This window comes from Psittacula echo (genome assembly GCF_963264785.1).
Source record: "Psittacula echo genome assembly, chromosome: 16".
NCBI lineage: Eukaryota > Metazoa > Chordata > Aves > Psittaciformes > Psittacidae > Psittacula > Psittacula echo.
In genome coordinates, this window is record NC_137752.1 from 793320 (window position 1) to 813972 (window position 20653).

General features: G+C 54.6%; 1 protein-coding gene across 1 annotated transcript in view; it reads left to right on the plus strand.

The window, feature by feature from the left end:
* Positions 1–20653, plus strand: part of RXRA (retinoid X receptor alpha) — a gene marked incomplete at its 5' end in the record, with an annotated part of 86743 nt that overhangs the window by 58889 nt on the left and 7201 nt on the right. Inside the window, 4 exons of the mRNA XM_080630609.1 lie at positions 3296–3446; positions 4419–4598; positions 13831–14000; positions 18640–18769. Of these exons, the coding sequence (XP_080486735.1) occupies positions 3296–3446; positions 4419–4598; positions 13831–14000; positions 18640–18769 (631 nt within the window). The remainder of the gene's footprint in view (positions 1–3295; positions 3447–4418; positions 4599–13830; positions 14001–18639; positions 18770–20653) is intronic.

A 20653-nucleotide genomic window follows, 5' to 3' on the forward strand; every position in this document is an offset into this window, starting at 1 on the left:
ATGCGGGTTAGTCATTCCCGGCCCCTTCAGGCACCTGCCGGCACCTTTATTTTTAACTATTGGATTCATTCCCAGAGATAACGGATCTGCTGGTCCCCATCCCAAGGCAGGAGGTACACGGGGTGGATGTGCAGCCTGCGTCCCTTGGCCAGGGGAAGGGGAACTGAAACAGCGTCGGGGAAAGGGCAGCTGGAGCAAAATTAGCAGTGAGAGCACCAAAACAGTGGGGAAGGAGTGGGAAGGGGGATGTGAAGCAACACGGGGATGAGCCATAAGCCAGGGTGGAAACGGGAAAGGGGTGATGCACCCTCTGCATCAATTGTAGTGGCTGTAGGGAGCGGTGAGCCAGGGGAACTGAAAAAGCAGGGCAGAAAAGGGGAATTGAGAACATGGTGCTGGGGGTGAGCTGGCACCACGGCGGCTCCATCGGCGCCGGGCAGGAGCCTTCGTTCAGGGCTTAAGTGGTTTTCCTGGAGGTGACAGCGAGGAGGTCTCCAGCCTAATGGTTCCCACCATCTGTTCCCTGTCTGGGCGCATTAGGTCCCTGTCCCATCCTTGCAGCAGGCAGAGGCGCCTACCTGGGAGGATGAGGATGGTGCAGGCAGGCAATGGGGCTGATGCTCAGGGGGGAACACAGCCCCCCCACCACTGCAGCGGTGTAATGAGGCGAGAGGCCCCCATGGCCGCGTGGGGATGGCACTGATGGAAGGTGCTTTGAATCAGATGGCAGATGCCACTTGCCATCAGGCCATGCCTCGTCACCTCCGGAGAGCCAGCGGAGCAGAAAGGCATGGGGCATGCAAAGGGTGGTGGTCCCCCCACCCCAGCTCCTGCAGCACTGGGGTGGACAGGGGTGTGGAATGCTGGGTGTTATCCCTGTCCATGTGGTCCAGCAAGTAAGGAGCCAGCAGCCCTGGGTACCAGTGCCCAGAGGATGCTCAAAGCGCTCCTGGCACCCTCCCACTGCACTGTGCAACTTCCCAGGTTTCCAAATGGAGCCCCAATATCAGGGCATAAGGCAGGGGTCCTGCCATGGGATCGCAGCACGCAGGGATGCTGGGACGCAGCTGGGATAAGGTGTCTGGGGCAGGAGCTGCTGAAAGCAGGGGCAGTTTGCAGTGGAGAGCAAGGTCTCAGCCGCACTGTGAGGCTGGACCCAGCAGCTTACTGGGATTTAACACATTTTTAAACCCTCTTGCCTAAAAATTCTGGAAAAACACGGGAAAAATCAGGATTTTCAGCAGGAGCTGGGAGGAGGGGCCTTCCCACGCGCTCACAGCCGCCCCAGGCATCGCTGGCAGCAGCTCGGGTGAGCGGGAGGAGATCAGACACAGGATTAGGCTTTTCCAGAGCCGCTGTCTGCCTTTGCTCAGCGCTCTTTGTGAGGGTGCCCGGGGGACCGGGTGTGGGGCGGTTGGAGCAAAGCTCTGTGTGCCAGAAGGGACAGATCGGGTCTGTGGTGCAGGGAAGCGCAGAGGGGACGGAGAGGAGCCGAGGGGTCCGGCAGCGCTGGGCGATGGCTCCGCTCTGAGCCGCGCTGCCCTGCCCGGAGCAGCAGAGCTGCGCCATGGAGGCAGTGCGGGCGCCGGGCACGGTGGGAACCCCCGGCACGTGGTGCCCGGCCGGCGCTGCCAGAGGAACCCGTGATTTCCTCCAGCCCAGCCCGGGCTGACTCAGCTCCAGCCCCGTGTCCTGCTGGGTGTGGGGTGGGGAGCGTGGGGGGGAATCCGCCCCCCCGCCACGGGCTGGTGCTGGGGCAGGCGCTTGCCCCGTTGTGGTTCTGCCCACTGTGCCCCCCAGGTGCTCTTTGGGGGTGCCGTGGTGGCTCCATGAGCTCTGGTGGGGATATCATCAACATAGAATCACAGGAGCACAGCATGGTTTGGGTTGGGAGGGACCTTAAAGCTCCTCCAGCTCCAACCCCTGTCACAGGCAAGGACCCCTTCCACTGGAGCAGCTTGCTCCAAGCCCCTGTGTTCAACCTGGCCTTGAACACTGCCAGGGATGGGGCAGCCACAGCTGCCCTGTGCCAGTGTCCCACCACCCTCATAGTAAAGAAATTCAGGCAGCTGGTGGCTGCTCATGGCACAACAACTGGGAAATGGCTCCAAAAGTGATGTGGGAGGAATTCCTGGAGCTGGAGGGATGTGGTACAGCAGAGCCAGCAGCTCGCAGGGTAGCACAGAGAGGGGCTCCGTTCCTGGGGACCCACAGACCCCAACGAGTGCTCCTGCCTGGGGCCCACTCATCCCTCCCCTATCTGATCTATCACGGGGTAACCAAGCAGCATTGTATCCTCGGTGGCACCGGGTCCCGCTGCCTTTGGTTCCTCCGCTGGCACAGGCAGGGCGGGAGGAGGAGGCAGATCCGTCGCGTTTCTCCGGGGTGGGTTTTCCTTGCTCTGTTCCCTGGTTATTAGTCAGTCATCCTCCTGCTAAGCCCTCCCCACCAGCCTGGAGCCTTCACAGCCAGAGGAGGGCTGCACGGCTCTAAGTGAGGGATCACGAGCGCTGGGATTTCCCCGCATTAACGTGTGACAAGTGCAGTTGCTGAGTGTGTCTGTGAGGGTGGGGAAGCACAACAAACCAAAGCACAAATCCTGCGTATCCAACCTGGATTTAGGAGCTGGCAGGGATTGTGGCTGTGTGCTCTGGAGGGCAGCCGCAGCCTCCTGCCTGTGCTGCATCCAGAGCTGCCTGAGCCCGGCTCCCCCCACCCGCTGTCCCTGTGTCTGTCCCACATCTCAGTTTCTCTTGGTACACGGAGAGGGGGGAAAACTGCACAGGGCAATGTGGGAATCAGCCCAGGCATCCGCTGCTCAGTCCCAGCACCATGGGGCCATGGCAGCACTCAGCTTCCAGCCGGTTCTCTGCTTTCTTCACCAGCCACTGGGGACCGATCTCACTGGGGAGGGAAGAGGAGGTGTGCGGAGAGGCTGCTGCAAGGCTGGAGGTTGCAGAGGAGCATCCCACCCAAGCCAGCTTTGGAAGGCCAGGCCCTGTTGCATCTGGGATCTATTTATTTGCTGTGAAGGTTTCCTCTGGAGGGATAATGCTAAAAGGATATCTATAAATCGCAGAGCTAAAGTGCGCATGTCCTGGCCTTCATCATCCATGCGAGTGCTTGCTCCCAGCCAGCAGCTCTCCCACAAACCCTCACTGCAGATCATGTTGTCCCCTCTGGAAGCTTGCCCCTGCCCCATGTCTGAGTGTACAGCCAGCCCAGCTGTGGGGCGGCTCAGCCCCACATCCATGTCCCCAGCTCCCCGCTGAGCACTGTGATTCTGCCTTGACAGCTCAACTCACCCATGAACTCCGTCAGCAGCACAGAAGACATTAAGCCCCCCCTGGGGCTCAACGGAGTCCTCAAAGTGCCAGCACATCCCTCAGGAACGATGGCCTCCTTCACCAAGCACATATGTGCCATCTGTGGGGACAGATCTTCAGGTGAGGCTGGTGCCTGCCCCGGGGGGGTCACAGTGGTGTGCGGGTGCCCTGGGGAGCATGGCGAGGGCTTGCACAGCTCCCTGCACACAGCCCATCGGGAGAGGAGCTGCCTGTGCCCCCATAGGGGCCAGGAGACCCCGAGGGGTCTCTGCTGAGGGGTGTTACATCCTCATCCCCGAGCAGCACAGCCCTTGTCTGAAGACAAGGCATCAGTGAGCGTCCCTCTCTGTACCCATCCTTTGATCCGCAGTGGTACTGTCACATAGCGGCAGATAGAGAGATGTGCTTCACATGGAGTGTCTGCACTCCGGGGAGATAAAGATGTGCTAATTCCCTTTCTTCTCATGCTGTTTCAAAAGCTTTCTGCTCCAGAAGTGCTCTGGTGTCCGTTGCCTTGTTTGTGATGTCCTTTAGGGACACCTCTGGCCCCTGTCGGGCTCTGGGGCTTCAAGAGGAGGGTGGTTGTGTGGTGCAGGGTGGGCTGGGGCGTGTGTCTGATGTGGGGAGTCCGTGTAGGTCACAGGGGATCAGGGGGTGCCCCCAGTTTCACTGCATGCTCACCCCTGACGTATGGCCAAGAAATGACAAGGGCTTTCCCTGGGTATAAAGCAGGTGGTCCCATGGAAGGCATTCTGATTTATGGAAGTCAAGGTGAAGCCACTGCTTTTTAATTCACAGCTCCACGAAACCCCTGCTTCCCGCAGACATGGCCCTGGGAAGAGCTGATGGTCTTTGTGGCCAAGGAGAGCAAAGGGGGGAACTCAGTGAGTCACAGAATCATCAAATACCATGTTGGAAGGGAACTCAAGGATTCTGGTCCATCCTTTCTAGGCAAAGCGTCACCTAGACTGGATGTCCCAGCATCTTGTCCACCACCTCCCTGTGGAGATTATTGCAATGGCTGCTTGTTCTCATGGTGAACAAAGATCCTCTTGTGTCTTGAGCCCCCCTAACCTGATTCTCCCCCCATAGGAAAGCATTACGGGGTTTACAGCTGTGAGGGCTGCAAAGGCTTCTTCAAGCGCACGGTGCGGAAGGACCTGACCTACACGTGCCGTGACAACAAGGACTGCCTGATCGACAAGCGCCAGCGCAACCGCTGCCAGTACTGCCGCTACCAGAAGTGTCTTGCCATGGGCATGAAGCGAGAAGGTAAGGCAGGGGAGCCTGGCCCGGGCACCCAGGGGTGCTGCGGGTACCTGTCCTTCGCCAGGGTGCTCCTGTTGGCGGCATCACGTGCACCAGAGCTGGTGTGAGCCTTGCGGAGGGCTGCTTGTGTCGGGGTTTGTATTTTGCCTTTGCACCACAGCCGAGGTCTCTTCTGGGCTCCAAACCAGCGCCAAGCCCCAGGATGGTCCCCACTTGGACACTGGCAAGATAAAGACCAGGTTTAACTCACGGGTTACCGATCACCATCCTCCTCCTCAGGGTCTGCTGCTTGGGCACCCACACCAAGCACTGGCTGCTCCGCCTCAGCCCTGTTCCCATCAGCAGCAATGCTGCTGTTGTTTTCTCATTGGGAAGAAGAAGGAAATTCAGTCTCATAAAAGATCTCTCTCCCCTCACTGGAATTTAAATGTAGGCTCCCAGGCTCCCTGGCAGTGCCTCTTTCAAATGCTCTTTTTAAATGCTGACTGCATCTGTTTTAAGCTGCTGGCAGAACAGGCTTTTACCAGACGTGACGTGAGAATGACCCCGTGGTGCTGCTCAGTTCTCTGCTGCCTTCTCCCCTTACATCTCCAGAGCCACGCTTGCCTCCCTGACTGGTGATAAACCCGTCCCTCCGCCCAGTCACTCTGCTTGCAGCATCGCTCTGGCCGGGTCTCTTTGAAGAGCACTTAGTCCTGTCTGGAGCATTAATTAACCAGGGCAGTGCTGGAGCTGCAGCTGAGTGCTGCGCAGCCCGGCCATACTGGGGTCACCTAAGGACCCACCGTGAGCAGAGTCTTCAGCTGTCAAAGCTGTCCGGGCTCGAGGTGTGGGGAGATTGCATCGGGATGGAGTTGGGGCACCCAGGGCTCCTCCGTGGCCCTGCAGAGCTTAACCCTTTGGTGCTCAGGAGTGGAGCTGCCTGAAGCTCCAGACCTCCGGTCCGAGATGCAGAGATGGAGACATTCAGGAAATGCCTCTGAAGGTCAGAGGGGCAGTGCAGGAATAGTGCTCCATGTGCAGGAGGTGGCACTGCCCTGGCTGCTCCGCAGATGGGCAGAGCATGGAGCACACAGGATCCCGTGGGATATGTGCATCAGGAGGAGGAAAGGCTGATCTCCAGCCGTGGGAGACTTGGGGGCTAAAAAGAAGCCAAGAAGTCTCCTGTGGTTTGGAGAGTGGAGCATCATGGAGCATCCCATTGCCCTGGCATTGCATCTGGAGCCTTGCACTGGAAGCTGGAGACTTGTTTTCCTTTCAGACCCCTAGAATGCCTCAGCCAGCATCCATAGGGAAGAGAATCCAGAGCTAGTTGGGAAGGGAACCCAGCAGCAGTGAGAAGGGAACACCATCAGTAACGCTTTAACCCTGCAGCCTGCACTGACACTGGTGATCAGGTACCTGCTTCATGCCTACCACTGGCAGTGATTGCATGGGCAGCACCACTAACGTTACAGGTCCATTAATTAATTCCTCCATGGTGGTAGAATTCCCCAGGGAGCACATACAGTGTGAGGACTCGATTAATTCATCTTGATTAACGTTATCACAATGAATACCAAATGAGTTCATAACCATCAGGCAATTATTTAGAAGTGTGACAGATGGGATCCTCCGAACTCGGGCAGCGCTGCCTGATCTGACACCGGCACTGCTGGGGACAGCTCAGGGAAGGGCAGGAAGCGAGGGCATCGGCAGTGAGCAGATGTTTGGGGTATGATCCCCATGTAGGGAAGGCTGGGATGACTCTCCCAGTCCTCAGATAAACCTTTTTCTTGTTATAAACCTAAAAACCCGTGGCAGGGTTGGAGATGTCCCAGTGTTATCCCAGACCTGACAGGGAGAAGCTGAATCTCCCTGAGCTTTGGTTTTGGGCAGCTCTTGAGTTTCACACGATAGCCACCTGATTTGCCAAAACCAGAACATCCTTCCCATTGCATCCGTCCTTTGCCAGGCAGGAGCCTTGTCCTTGCACCAGTCCCTCTGCCTCCCCATCACCTCAGTCTGAACAGTTTTGGGCTAAATCCTGTATTGCTAATTCCTTTTGCCAGTATACTCACAACATAGCTGGCTTCTTATCCTCTAGTGTAAACTTGTTGCATCTTTTAAGTAACAGAACCAGGATAATAGGCCTCATTTCCCCCAAAATTATCTTTCTCTGGAGACCTAATTTATTGCTGCATAAAAGCACAGCAGATTCGTGCTGGGGAAGTATCTCTGTTGTAGCCCAAAGATATTTGTGCATCATGGAAGTACAGTAAAACCTTCTTAACTAAGGACTGTAGCTCTGATGAGAGAATAGCTGCTAAAGGCACCCTGCATGATGGTGAGCAGACCTGCAGAGTGATGCTGGGAGGATGAGGGGTGAGGGGTTCATACCCAAAACCTGTGCCAGAGGGGTGAAAGGGAAGGGCTTCTTGCATAGCCAAGAGGTTGATTTAAAGGAAGGAAGGAGGGATGGATGGAGGAGGGGTTGTTTCAGGGCTGTGAGGCTCAGCTTGAGGGGATGAAAGCCTGCGGGAGCAGAAGGTTCCTTCTGCTGTGTAAGTCTCTTCTTGCTGCTCCCCATTCAGAGCATCTAAGATAGATCCTGGTGCTGTGTTCATGGTGAATGAGCCTCCTGGACTCTGAGGGTTTGCAGCGATAATAAAGCAACTGGGAACATTTTCCCCTATGAATTACTGCCAGCTGTGTGAGGCTTTGGGTTTTGTTCTCTGTCTCCCACTAAATACCAGATAGTCAACAAAATTAAGATTACCATCAGGGATCTTGACTAAAGCAGGGATTATTACTGTGGGGGTGGCCTTTTGCATCCAGAAGGATAACTGTCTGCTTGATCTGTTCCTCATTGGGGTCTAAGGTGTCTGTGTAACAGCAGCATTGTAATTTGAAGGGCAAATGTGAATCTGCCTTGGAGTTAGGGAGGCAGAGGTCTTGTGAAGAGATGGGAGTGAGCACTGAGGGTCTGGGGATGAAGGCACTTTCGTGCAGTGCCATTGGCTGGGGTTGCTTCAGGGGTGAAGGGGGTCATTGGGGACTCCCCACCCCACAGGCTCGTGCTGCAGCACATCACTGTCATGTGATGAAGTCCTGGCCCCACTGCTGCTGGCAGCGCCGCGGGATTGGGATCGGGATTGCGCTGAGCAGGAAATACCAGTGAGGAGCCTTTCCCATGCTCCCGCCGGCTGCCCTTGGACTGCTTGCAGGGAGCGGAGTTGGGAACCAGCCCTGCTCTATCTCCAGCCTCTCCCTGCCTTGGTGCTGCCTCTGGACGTGAGCAGCTCCTCGGCTTGGAGCCCATCTGCAGACCAGGCCATCCTGCCCCGATGCTGCGGCTCAGGCTGAGTAACTTACACCCGGGATCATTCCTAAATCCAGGCACAGATACTGTAATGGTGGGCTGGCTACAGCGCGGCTGCAGCTTGCCTCCATCAGCTGCTGTGACATGATCCAGAGTTGTGCTCTGAGGATCCAGGACATCTGTCCGGTTGCATGCCTGATCTCTCAAGACCTCATTAAACTTCACAGCCTGGGATAATTCTTCCCCTTCCCCTGTGCTTGTTGGTTGGTTTTCCCCCTCTTGTCAAGCTGAGGGATTTAACCTAGAAGGGGTTTGACTTGGAGCATCACAGGGGGTGACTCTAGGCTGCAGCTCGGAGCTGCTCTGATACATCACGAAGTGCAGAGGGTCCAAAGGTTCCCCCTGGTTTAACCCAGAGTGACTTGAGCTCAGCTCCTTCATCAGCACAGCAGCCCCTGAGCTGTTCCTGACCCCCTGCCCTGGCTGGGCATCCCCCTGCACCCTGGCGCTGGAGCCATCCCAGCCCCTACCGCATCTCTGGGGACCAACAGGAGAACAGCCTGAGGAGAAAGGGCAGGAATTCAGGTCTCCAGCCCTCTGTCCGAGTGAGCGTAAAAGCAGGCAAGTGGCTGTACCCTGGTGAAGGGGCAGAGGTCAGGAGCGCAGCTATTTTTAGTAATAATTTCGGAATGGAAAATGTCTTTCAGCTTAATGAGCTTGTTTCTTATATCCTTTTAAAGTGCTGTCGTTAAACCAGCTGGTTAAATGATGCTGGGCTTGTTCTTTGTTTTTAAGGATACTCTTGGGTTGAGGGAAGGGTTTGGTTTATGGTTTTGTCTCGTTGCTTTAGGAATGCTGCTGTTTGCTTCAGCTTCGCAGGGTCTGGCTTGGAGAGTGGAGTGAGCATTTAATGGAAAATGTTGGAGAAAACACCATTGGTTTCTTGTGTCTCAGCTTTGAAGTTGTTTGTAGCAGCAGAAAGCTTCATCTCTGAAAAATAAAAGGAGGCACAATGAAAGCAGAGCAGAGGAAACACTGGGTTGGTTTCCTTGGCTGGGTGGCATTTTCAACATGAACAGGTACCTTGGGCGTAAGCGCTTCAAGATGCTGGTGATGCCCAGCAAAGATGTAGCTTCTTAAGAGGCAGCAGAGTCAAATAAATCCTACCAGAAGTGAAGCAGAAATCCCCAAAACCCTCCAGCCAGCACCCACCTACAGGCTCAGAGAAGACTGAGCAGGTTTGGGTCTTGGAGGCCACCAGAGCCCTAGTGATGCTGGGGTATGTGCCCAAAATGCATCCAGTTGGAGTGGTCTGGAAAGCATCATTATCCCTATTTGCTTTGGGGATTCTGCGTCTGCTGGGAAATGGCAAGGAGCAAAAGGGATGAAGGCGGGAGAGGATCAGAGTGTGCTAAGAAGAATGGGAGAGCCAAGGCCAGAAAGTGCATCTTCTGTTCATCCCCAAGGGCTGGGCTGAGCATTGGTGCTGGGCTCCCCTGCCCAGGGGCTCCAGATGCTGGGTCTGTCCCCCAGAGAAGACCCCATTCAGTCCAATTTTGGTGGGAGTGAATTATTATTCTCCATGAAAAGAACCAAGCCCCAGCCAGTCATCACACTATTGTTCCTGGATGGATGGATGGATTTTCATCTTGGAAACAAACACGTGTCTGTATTAATAGTAAGTGGTAATGAGGAGCCGTTAGTGCCTCCATGTCTCTCCCAGCAAACAAACAAGCCTGGGATGCTGCTACCCATGGGGGGTCTCAGTGAAAATCCTGTCCTTTTGGGCCTCTTTCTGCTCTTCTTAACATTCCTCTGGCACAAAAGCCGGTGCTGAGCGTGGCTGCGGTGGCCGGTGTGGGGAATCCGCTGCCAGTGCCCACGTGGCATCTGTGACCGGGTGTTAAAAACAGCGTGCACTTGACAGGGTTTTCCTTTAACACCTGATTAGTGGGCAGGTCACAGAATCGGGTTTCTCTGCAGGAGCCCAGGCCTAGGAAAGAACTTTTGCTGTAGGACTGAGATTACGGGGGCTCACAGCGCAGGGACTCAGCAATGCTCATCGTGGTACTCGTGATGCAGTGGCACAAGTTGGGGATGCTGCGGTGGTTTCTCAGCATCTCCAAGCCCTCTCCAGAGCCTCAGGAGCAGCTTGGTCTTCTCCAGCAGCTGGAACATTCATTACTCGACTGCCCCACTGGCACTGGTTGGTTTGGTCACCTTGTTTAGCAAAGGCAACAGCCCAGTGTGGATGTGCACACCGGCAGAGGACAGGTCTGGCCTTTTGCACATCAGCCCTTGGACGTGGGCTGGGGCTCATCTGCAATCCATGGGACGAGGTGATTTGGTTCTTAAAGAGAGAAGTGGCCGTGACACATGGGGCTTCGTCTCTTGCTGTGCCATGGCCTGGGGAAGTGCAGATGGGCTGGGAAGCTTGAGATGAAAAATGACAGCAACCAGCCTGAGGCAAGTACAGGCCAAATCAAGCAGAATGACACTCTTCATCAGGTGCCATGGAAAACAGGCTTCTGTCCTTGGCTCGGCTGAGGCATAGCTGGAGGAGGTGGGGCTGCCTCGTGGAGCTCTTGGACTACAACAGCTTTTTTTCTCCTCAAGTTGATTGCAAGGTCTGGATGCTTGCCTTGCGTTAAGAAAATGAGACCAGAAACCCTCACAACCACACGAGTCTCCTTGAAGACAATTAAAAGCATTGGCACAGCCACGAGCACAGGAGAGCACGGGGAAGCTCATCCCTGAAAGCACAGAGTGGGGATGAGGTACCAACAGCCTGGGGTGGCCTTGCCTCTCAGGAGCTTATTTTTGGGTTGCAGCAAGCAATAGGCCTGGCTCACCTCCTGCACTAAAGGCGAACAGACCCACATCCAATGCTGTGCCACTTTCCTGACCAGAAAAGTCTTGGAACAGCATCATCCTAAGAGCGGATCTTGTCTAACTCCTGCAGCCCGAGCAGTGAGGTGGGAGTTAAGGACATGGGCTGCCCTCCATGGCTTCCTGCATCCAGCCCGCACAAGCCCCATGGTTTGTCCCTACAAGCCCATCTGCTGAGGCAGTAACTGAGTGTGATGGGAGACAGGAGGGTCATGCTGGTCTTGCAGGGCTCTTGCCAGCCCGTCCCTCCTGTTGTGTGGCACCGGGGATGTGTTCTCCAGCCCTTTACCTCGTTATCACCATCCTACTGCAGTGAGAGCAAGAGAGCCACATGAGGTTTGGAAGGGTCCTTGTAGGTCACGCTGTCAAGTGCTTTGTTATTACAGGCACTCTGCAGTCAGTCCTCTTCCCAAGATCCTCTTGAACATCCTCTGGATGTCTCCTTGCCCACCCAGCCAAGCAGAAGGGCACAGTCACAGCTGGATGTGGATGAGGAGCAAGAGATGGGAGGTAGCAGCAGAACCCACTCTGTGCACTGCCACACTGTGCCCTGTCCTTGCTAACCCTGCAAGGGATCCGCATGAGACAGGAGGGAGAAGCACCTTGTATAATATACAGAGAATATACAATGATTGTGCCACAAGGGAGAATTTGGGTTGGAGGAACCAATCACAGCTGGATTTTTCTCTTTAGCCTGTGAGTTTACAACTTCCATGAATGGAAGAGAAAGATCCAGCAGAAGCAGCAAGAACCAAGTGAGATAATGATCTTTGTTTCTAAACTTTGCTGTGTTACAGGGATGGAGCACCATCCATCCCGGCGCACAGGACCTCTGGGAAGCCAAGAAGAACCAGGTATTCCCATTTCAATATTACCAGACAAGCTGCTGTGCAGCTGCCATGTTTGTAGCTCTCTTTTTTAAAAGATAAATAAAATAACTAAGGCACAAAGAAACCAGCTTCCAAACTAAAGCCATAGGAAAAATGCATTTGTCATCTCCACCGTGGTTTATTTGACCAATTCCCAGTGGGAGTGGGGAGTGGACTCCAGGGATAAGGTTCAAGGTGTTTATGGTGAGGGGTCTCCTCACTAGTGAAGATGTTCCTTCACACAAACATCTCCTGCTGCATGATTGAAAGAAAAATAAAGCTGATGTGCTTTTGAATACCTGCTCCTTCTTTGCTTCCCTCTCCCCTCCCCTCCTGCTGTTTTTCTCTCCATCTCCAGAACCACAGTCCCCATTCTCTTCTGAAATGGTGATGTGTCCCTCAGCATCTCCACTAAGGAGCATCAGCCCAGGGCCTCAGCAGGGAAATACTGATTGCGATAAATTGCAGACATCTACCACTGGCTATGACTGCAAATCCCTGCGGCTTTTGGGATGTGTTGAGCTTTGCCACCCCTGGGCCAATCTGAAACGAGGGGTTAGAGACATGAGCTCTGAAATGAATTCAACCTCTGAGTGCTGCAGAGGGACTTCGGGATTGCCACACCTGGAGGAACGAGGTGACTGGAAGGTGACCATCAGAGAGGAGTTCATGTATGCACCAGTGACTGCACGCCAAGGCTGGGCACAGAGCTGCTGCAGAAGCAAACCTGTTGCTCACATGAAGTGAAGCTGTTCCCTCTTCATTCCTTGAGCTGCCCAAAGGGAGAGAAAATCACATCTACAACTGGTTCAGTACCTAGATGAGCTGCTGCCTCGTGGGCATCCCTGAAAGCTCCATCCAGCAAGGATGTCCTGCATCGCATCCACACATCCCCGTGTCCAGCTCAGTCACTGATGGCTGAGCATGAGGATGTGTCTTTTGGACCAACACCCCTTCCCCGTGGAGTGGTCCCAGCGGTGAAGGAGGTTGATCTCACGTGCTGCACTTTTATCCTGGAGCCCTGTTGTGGCTGTGATCAGGTCTTTGGCATTTAAGTCATTTTATAAAAGCCCATTTGTTGAGAGTTTGCATTTCTCTCAGGCTTTTCTGTTATTTAGTGGGTGTTTTATCTCTTCTACTGTGCCCAGAGGAGCTTTGGTGCATCTGTGCTGTTGAAGAAGGGTTGGCATTAAGCAAGAATCTCTAGCCTTTTGATGACTGAGAAAGCGGGGGTAGGGGGAGAAAATTAAGCAGGATTTTATGTTGGCCTCAAACAGTGAAGAGCAGACTCCAGCCAGATGGAGAAAAGCCACAACACGAACAAGAGCTCTGGATAGCAGCAGCTCACCTGGTTGGGGTAGACCAAGCAGGGACATTCCTGCCTGGAAGAGTGTGTGATTTGGGGCATGGAACACTATGATTGAGGAGGAGATAGTTACCGATGGAACTGTTTGCATGAAGCTGCTTCCCAGGTTTAGGGAAGTGTGTGCTGGCTTCAAAGGGACACCATTAATGAGAATTTTATTAGCATCTAATAAGTGTTTTTCATCTCTGCACTGCTCAGACATTTACTCACCACCATGCGATGTGCTCCTGGCTGGATTATTCCTACCACACAGGATTTGGGACAGGTGTCTCCTGTCTGGTTCGAGTTGCCCAGAGGCAGGATGGTGGTTTGCATGGAGCTCCTGCCGCAATCCCTGCTCTGGCTCCTGTCCCATGGTACCACTGTCCTGCCGGTGGCACCCCTGCTGGTAGCATCACTGCTGGACCAGGGAACTAGAGGGATGACATGACCTCCATGGAAATACAGCACTGACAAGCTCAGAAGGTGGCTGAACTCTGGACTTAGCTTTAAACTGACCCATTTCGCTTTTCTTTAGGATTCCCTTACATTATCACCTCACCCATCCGTTTCCCTCTCCCGTGGTGACTTGCTTTGCTTTTCATCATTTGTCTTTAACCTTTTTGTTTCCAGGACCTCTCCCTCCACACAATGGGAAATTTCCAAGTTTGAGCAGGAGCCTCCCTCTCCCTGCTCACACCCCTTCGGACTATCCAAGCCTGAGACCCACTGACCGCACCGGTGGGAAGGTCGGGTGGGTGTCTGTGTGATCCCGTGGCACCGTTGCCGGGAGCCTTGGACTGATCCTGTCCCTTCTTTGTCCCCTTCCAGCCGTCCAGGAGGAGCGGCAGCGGGGCAAGGACCGCAACGAGAATGAGGTGGAGTCGACAAGCAGTGCCAACGAGGACATGCCTGTGGAGAAGATCTTGGAGGCTGAGCTCGCGGTGGAGCCAAAGACAGAGACGTACATCGAAGCTAACATGGGCTTGACGCCGAGCTCGGTGAGGCACCGCTCCTCTTGGCCCCAGCCCGGGCACTTGGGAGGGAAGGGATGGCTTGTGGGCATCAGGGTGAGTGGCACAAGTACAGCAGCTTAGGTGAAAGCAAAGCCCCTGCCCCTGCACAGGCCCCAGCAATGGAACTTTCCTGCTCAAGTGAAGATTCTATTTTAGTCAAGAGCCCCATGTGCTATAGGGCAGGGAGACACTTGGTGCTCGAGGAGCTCAGAGTCCAGTCAAGCCAACAAACAGACCTGTGTGGCTGAAGTGCAGGGAGATAAGCGCTGTAAAACCCAGGTGTGACTCTTCAGATGCAGAATTATAGAGCTGCTGGGCTCCGAGAAGCGAAAAGCTGCAGGAGGTTGTTGAGAAGTTTGCTTTCAAGTGGTCCCCTTTAGAAGCTTGCATTATAACTGGGCCTGCTTGAAGCATCCGGGCTTTAACAGGACTTTGTGCAAACAGGAGAGAAATGGGAAAAGAGTGAGTAGCTGTGATGAGGGAAACTGCCCTGGTCCCTTTCCTAAGAGATTCCTGTATCTGCAGGTTAAAGCCTGGCTATGAAAAGCCTCCGTGCAAAGCAGCTGCCTCCAGATGTGAGAGCCAGGCTATCTGCAACCCTGTTTCTAGGATAAAGCCTACGCAAAATCCTAGTAAGGAGCCCTGTCATAGAGAAAGTACACGCTGCCCAGGCTAGTACAGCCCTTGGGGAGCACAGGTAGAGCTGGGCCCTGTGAGCTAACCCCGAGAGCAGGGTCATGCACTGAAATATCCCTCGGCAATTCCTACTGCTCTGTGCTTGGTGTCTCCGGGGTTGAGATGATGAAATGCAGCTATTTCCAGCAAGTCTAGCGAGGAGTCTGCAGTATTTATTTGCTGCTACAATAATACTTTATCTCTATATGAGGCTTGGAGGATTGAGCCAGGAATACCTTCTCTGGCAGGGATTGACAGCAAATCCCAGTGTGTAGGAGTCTAAGCCTTGACTGCCTCAATGGGATGCTCTTTTTGGCTTTTACCTACAAGGATACTCTCTGGCTGGCTTGCTGGGTGAGGGCTTTCAGTGCTTAAGGCTTCCTGCTATGGATGGAGCTGGTGCCTCAGGGAAGCTGTCCAGAAGCAGATCCAGGGCCATGGTACTCACCTGCATTTGGGAGCGATGACCTGCAGCTGAGCATCCCATCACCATGGAGCTGCAAAGGGGCTTTTGGAGGGAGCAGCTCCACTGTGGTTAGCGACGGGCTCTGATGCCATCAGGACTGAAAAGACTCGAGGAAAGCTGCAGCCAGCGTTGTGCTGCCTTGAACACAAACCCCAGAGAGCGAGCTGAAATAAATGGCTTCATCTGGCACTGCGTCTCCTCAGCCTCTTGTAGCAAATTGAAAGCTGGTTCCTGCATAATTCAACACGCATTACTGTGAACAAGGATGTGTGCTGCATCTAAATAGGAGCAGGAGGCTGGCTGAAATGGCCTGTTATTGTCAGGCAGCTTCTGTCGATGAGGTGACATTTGTAGCAGGTTCAGCAGATGTATGAGGTCAGCAGCTCGCAGTGACGAGGCCACTGCGTGAGGTGAAGGAAGACAGAGGAGCTGCCCCCTCCCAGCCCTCCCCTGGGAGCCCCTGCGAGGGAAAGGCAGACGGGTGGACAGGGGTAAACCTTGAGCTGTTTCCTGTGAGCTGGGAGCATTGGGTCCTTTTATTCGTGCCCCTGCACCTCGGTCCATCTGCACTGAGGCTGCCAGAGCTGCAGGGCTCCAGCGCTTGTGGGGATGTTCCCACCGGGCTGTGCCCAGGAGGTGCTGCAGGAGCTCCCATCTCCTCTCACAGATGCTCTTGTGTCAGTTTGTCACCTCCCATTGCCCTGGCTGCTCCGAGAGCAGAGATCCCAGCGCTGGGCCCTCTCCTTGGCCAGGCTGGCACTGGCACCAGCTCCTTCCATCCCAGTGTGGGGCTTCAGCACAGAACTCAGGGTTCGTCAGAGTGGGGGTCAGGGGGTCTGCAGCCCGTGAGCTGTCCGGCAGCCCGGGTATCCAAGCACACTGCTGATGAAGGCTGCTGCTCTGAGGCTGAGCATGGGAGCAGGGAGGGGACCTCTATCCCAACACCTTGATAGATAGCAGAGAGGATGAGGTACATTCATGGTTTGAATAGATGGAGGTTTGAGAATGGGGAGTTCAGTGGGTTGTGGTCCTTGTGAGTGGCACAGACAGGGCTGGACACTGAGCCAGGCAGAAAGGAGCTAAGACAGAGAGATCTGCTGCTGCAAATTGCTCTCCTCCTGCCTCAGGTGGTGGGAGGGTACCAGGTGTTTTGGTGACCATCAATCACTGAAACACTCACTCCAAGTAACTGCACCTGTGAGCCCCTGATAAAAGCTCTTCAGCTGCCGCAAAGAGCTGATGGTTGCGCTGCTGACCATGGTGAAGGGGTGGACCCTCAGGGAGGGTCCTGTGAGCTGTGGATGAGCAGGGCTGTAGGATTCCTCCACCCTGTGTGATCCCCATCCCTGGAGAGCCGGCCTCACCCTCAGCAGGTGCCTGTCCTGGGCAGCACAGTGGGTGTGAGGATGGGTTCCCCCCTATTCCAGCAGCTGCGGAGCAAGGCTCCTGCCGCATTAAGCACCACCTCTGATGGGCTTCTGCCACCGAAAGGCAAAGCCTGTAACTGAGAGCTCTTATCCCCATTAGCTCTTAACTGGCCTTTGAACGTTTGGTTTCAAGTCACCCTTTTCGGGAAGATGTCTCCAAGCTCCGGTTTTCCAGTGGGATCAGGTGCCTGCGTGTCCTTTCATCCGGTCACACTCCGGCACCGTGCCCTTGCTATTTACTGCAGGAGGGTTTTGCTTACAGTGCACGGGGAGGGTTTCCAGCGCTGCGGTGCAGATCCCTGCTGGAACCAGGCAGGGCCCTCTCGGCGATGACACTTTCAGCTGCCTCCTAGCTGCAGTGATTAAGCTCTTCCAGGAAGCACCGAGGTGGTTCCAGGAGCTGCCATCCGAGGTGTAATTAAAGGCTGGGCCCCTCACTGGGGCTTTGCACGGAGCACGGAGGCCAGGTACAGCGTGTGCTGCCCGCAGAACAGTGATGAGCAACCTGCCTGCCGTGAGCCCTAGAGACAGGGACAACCTGCGAGAGGCAGCCCCTGATCAAAGCTTTGGCAAAAGCATCCAACACCCCTAAAATAACCCTTTCATGGGGTGTGCAGGCTCTTGTTGCCCCATGGTCAGGTTCTGCTGGAGAATGGGGTCTCCATAATTCATGTCTCCATCCCATGGGAGCCAGGACACTGGGTTCTCCACCTGGCTGCTGACTAAGCTTGGATGAATTGAGGTCAGTCATGTTCCTATAGCCTGGCCATGGGTGTCCCTTTCTTCACCCTTCCTGCAGATGCCTCTGAATGCTTACATTCCCTGTTTCTAGCGAAACACTTAACCCTACAAAGCTCTAATTGCACCCAGTTGAAGGTTTTCCTGTTGTCGAGTGGCAATCCCACCTCATCTCCCTCTCCCATGGAAAAGCCCAGTCCCTGCTCACATCCCCTTCCCAGGGAATACCCAGCTCCCTCAAGGGACACCCCCCTGCCCTTGCGCCCTTCGGGGAGCTGCTGGAGCCGGGTGGAGCAGGAGGGATGATCTCGGTAGCGATGCTCCTGGGCTGCGCTGCTGAACCCGAGCCCGTCCCCATCCATCTCTGCCTGGAACAGGTGAAGAGGCTCCACGGGCGGGTGCCCCTCAGCTGCCAGACCCTGGGTATTTTAAGCCCAGAGAATGGGAGATGTTGGCCACTGAGGCCCGGGGTTTGTGTTTACTGCCAGGGAACAGCGGAGGGGCTGGAATGGGAGTCAGCAGCGTGGTCTGCCCAGCCTGGGGGGTGTTCCTGGGGCGCAGCCAGCTCCGGATGAGGAACAGCCTCATCCCAATGGAGCCATGGCTCGCAGGAGCGAGAGGTTACCCCGATGTTCGTGTCTGCTCTGCCTCCAAATTCACACCCTTCCCCTGCAATCCAGGGGTGAAGTAAACACTCCTGCTCTGCTTGGGAAACTGCTCTTTTAAGGACATGGAAGAAAAATACTGGTACAATCAAAGCTGCTAGGTATCAGCAGGGATTACAGTGGGACGTGTGGAGGGGCTCATACATCCCTGTTCAGAGAGGTAAACCCTATATACACACTCGTACTATCGAGGTCTGTCTTGACCAGGCTTAGACAGGCTCTTCCAGTTCCTAATCACGAGCCCACTTGAGCTGTTAGCAGTTCCTTTAAACAGGGATTTGGTGTGTTTAGGCTGACTGTCCTCCTTGAGAGCAGATGGGGTTTGTTACAGGATAATATTTCAAAGGAGAGGGGTTTTCTCTGTTTTTCTGCAATGCCCCCCTGCCCCAGTGCTGGTTTATGCAGCAGGAGATGCTGGCTCGGGGAGCCTGCCCTTCCCCAGGCTGGAGCTCACTCGGTCCATCAGTCAGTGTGATGGGTGTTGGGTCTCTGCACTCCTGGTGCTGGTGGAGAAGCCAAGTTACCTCCTGATAACATCCACCTTGGGGTCCTTCCCTGCATCAGGAAAGCAGCAAACCCCTTCAGCTGTTCCTCCAGCCTCTCTTCTCCTTGCTCTGCCCTCTCCCAACTTTTTAATCTCCTTTCCTTGGCAGCCCAATGACCCGGTGACAAACATATGCCAGGCAGCAGACAAACAGCTCTTCACCCTGGTGGAGTGGGCCAAGAGGATCCCCCACTTCTCGGAGCTGCCCCTGGATGACCAGGTCATCTTGCTCAGAGCAGGTGAGTGGGAAGTGTCCCCGTGGGGCTCCGGGATGCAGGAATGCTGCTTCTCACCAGGGATGGGATCACACTTAGATTTAGGTCCCAGCCACTTGAAAGCCATTAGTGATTCTGAGTAACAGGCTCTGATAATGCAATTGCTAAATAGGATTTTAAAAGCCCCAAGGGACATGTTGCTGAATGGGATCCAGAATGTTGCACAGCTGCCAATCAGCTGAAGAATGGCCTGGCTTCATCTCGGATGGGTGAGGAGCTCAGGATGTGCACAGGGTGGTTAAACCACGGCAGCCACACGCTGCCTTCCTCCCAGGCTGGGCTTGAAAGCCCAAGTGTGCTCGGGGTCTCCATGAGATCTCGTCAGACCAGAATGTTTGATCATAATTAAAAGCAGGAAGGGGAGAGGGAGGCATCGCTTCTCCCACCCACCACGATGAAAATGCAGTTCTCTGGGTTTATTTTGAATTCCCTTGTGCTGCAGGGGGTCTGCAGGAGCAGGGCTTTGGGAGGTGAAAAGCAGTTCACTGCAGAAAGGGTCTTCTCCCATGGAGTAAATGCAGGCTCCTGCTGCTGGCAGGTTGTACACACAGACCAGGGAGGGCAGGAAACCAAGAGCAGAGCTCGATGAGGCTGTGTTTTAGGCATGAAGCCCTTTGCAGAGCTCCAATCAGCAGATAAGTCATTAAAATGGCTTTGGCTTGGTGCTCCCTTAAAGAGGAAGAAAAGAGGATGGATGAAGCTGCTTCCATGGGGCAGGAGGAGAAGGGGCTGCAGACCCCATCCCAGGTCTTGTGATGGCTCTGACTCCATGGCCAGGAGGCACTGAGCTGGGGTGGCTCTGATGGGCTCTCTGCTCCAGGCATTGCTGCCGGGGCCTCAGATGACCCCCTCCCAGGTAACCAGGGGCTCCATCTATTATTGCATGGGGTGAGTGGCCTCGAAGAGCAGCTGCCCATGAAATATTGAAGTATTAAATGTAGCTGAGAGCATCATGAGGCTCAGCTCCAGCATCCCTGGAGGCAGAGCTAAGCAGAGTGTGAGTCTACATGGGCCAGCAGCAGCCTTCCTCTCATCCTGAATCATTCAAGAATCTTCCCTCTCTGAGCTTTTTGGAGGAGAAGGGAACCAGCTTCCAAAGCCTCTTTTCCCTGGATTTCTTTTTTCCAAGCTTGCTGTGGCTGAGACAGGAATAACCTGATGTTTTCTGTGCATTGAGGCCAGGCTGGCAAAGGATGCTGAGCGCCACATCTGCAGCTGCAGTTCATTTTATAGGGCTGGTGGGGAAACTTGGGAGTGGGATGGATTCACACAATGGTCACTGCGCTGCCAGGTGCCTTTCCTGCTCCACAGGAGCCAGAGTATCCCCAGAGGCTGCAGGCACCTTGTTTGATGAGAGTCAAAGGCATCTGCTCTGCTTCTCCAGAGCTTGGCCTGAAATGCAAACCCCTTTGGGTAGATTTGTTTGATTCCTAACTTGGATTTGCTGCCTGTGGTTATCCCTGATTTTTCCTGCTTGCCTCTACGCTGTCAGCTCTTTGGGGATGCTCTGGTGAAAGCACTGGGTAGAAATAGGTTCCCCATTCCAGCTGAAACATCCCAGCTCTAAATGGGCATAATTCAGCTGAAGGATGCTGATTAATCCAGTGCTCTGTAGCTGGAATAAGCCCAGCACAGATGCTGGCAGCTCCGTGCAGCCTCACTGCTTCCATGTATCCTTGGCAAGCAGGAGGCTGGATTCGGCACCGCTGGGGCTGTGAGGAGCTGCGGCAGGAGGGTGATGGTTGATGCCTGGGAGTCAGGGCAGAGCTGAGAGAGCTGGTGCCATGGAGGGATGCTGTGATCCAGGGGTGTTGTGACCCAGGGACATGAACCAGCCCTGGTTCCTAT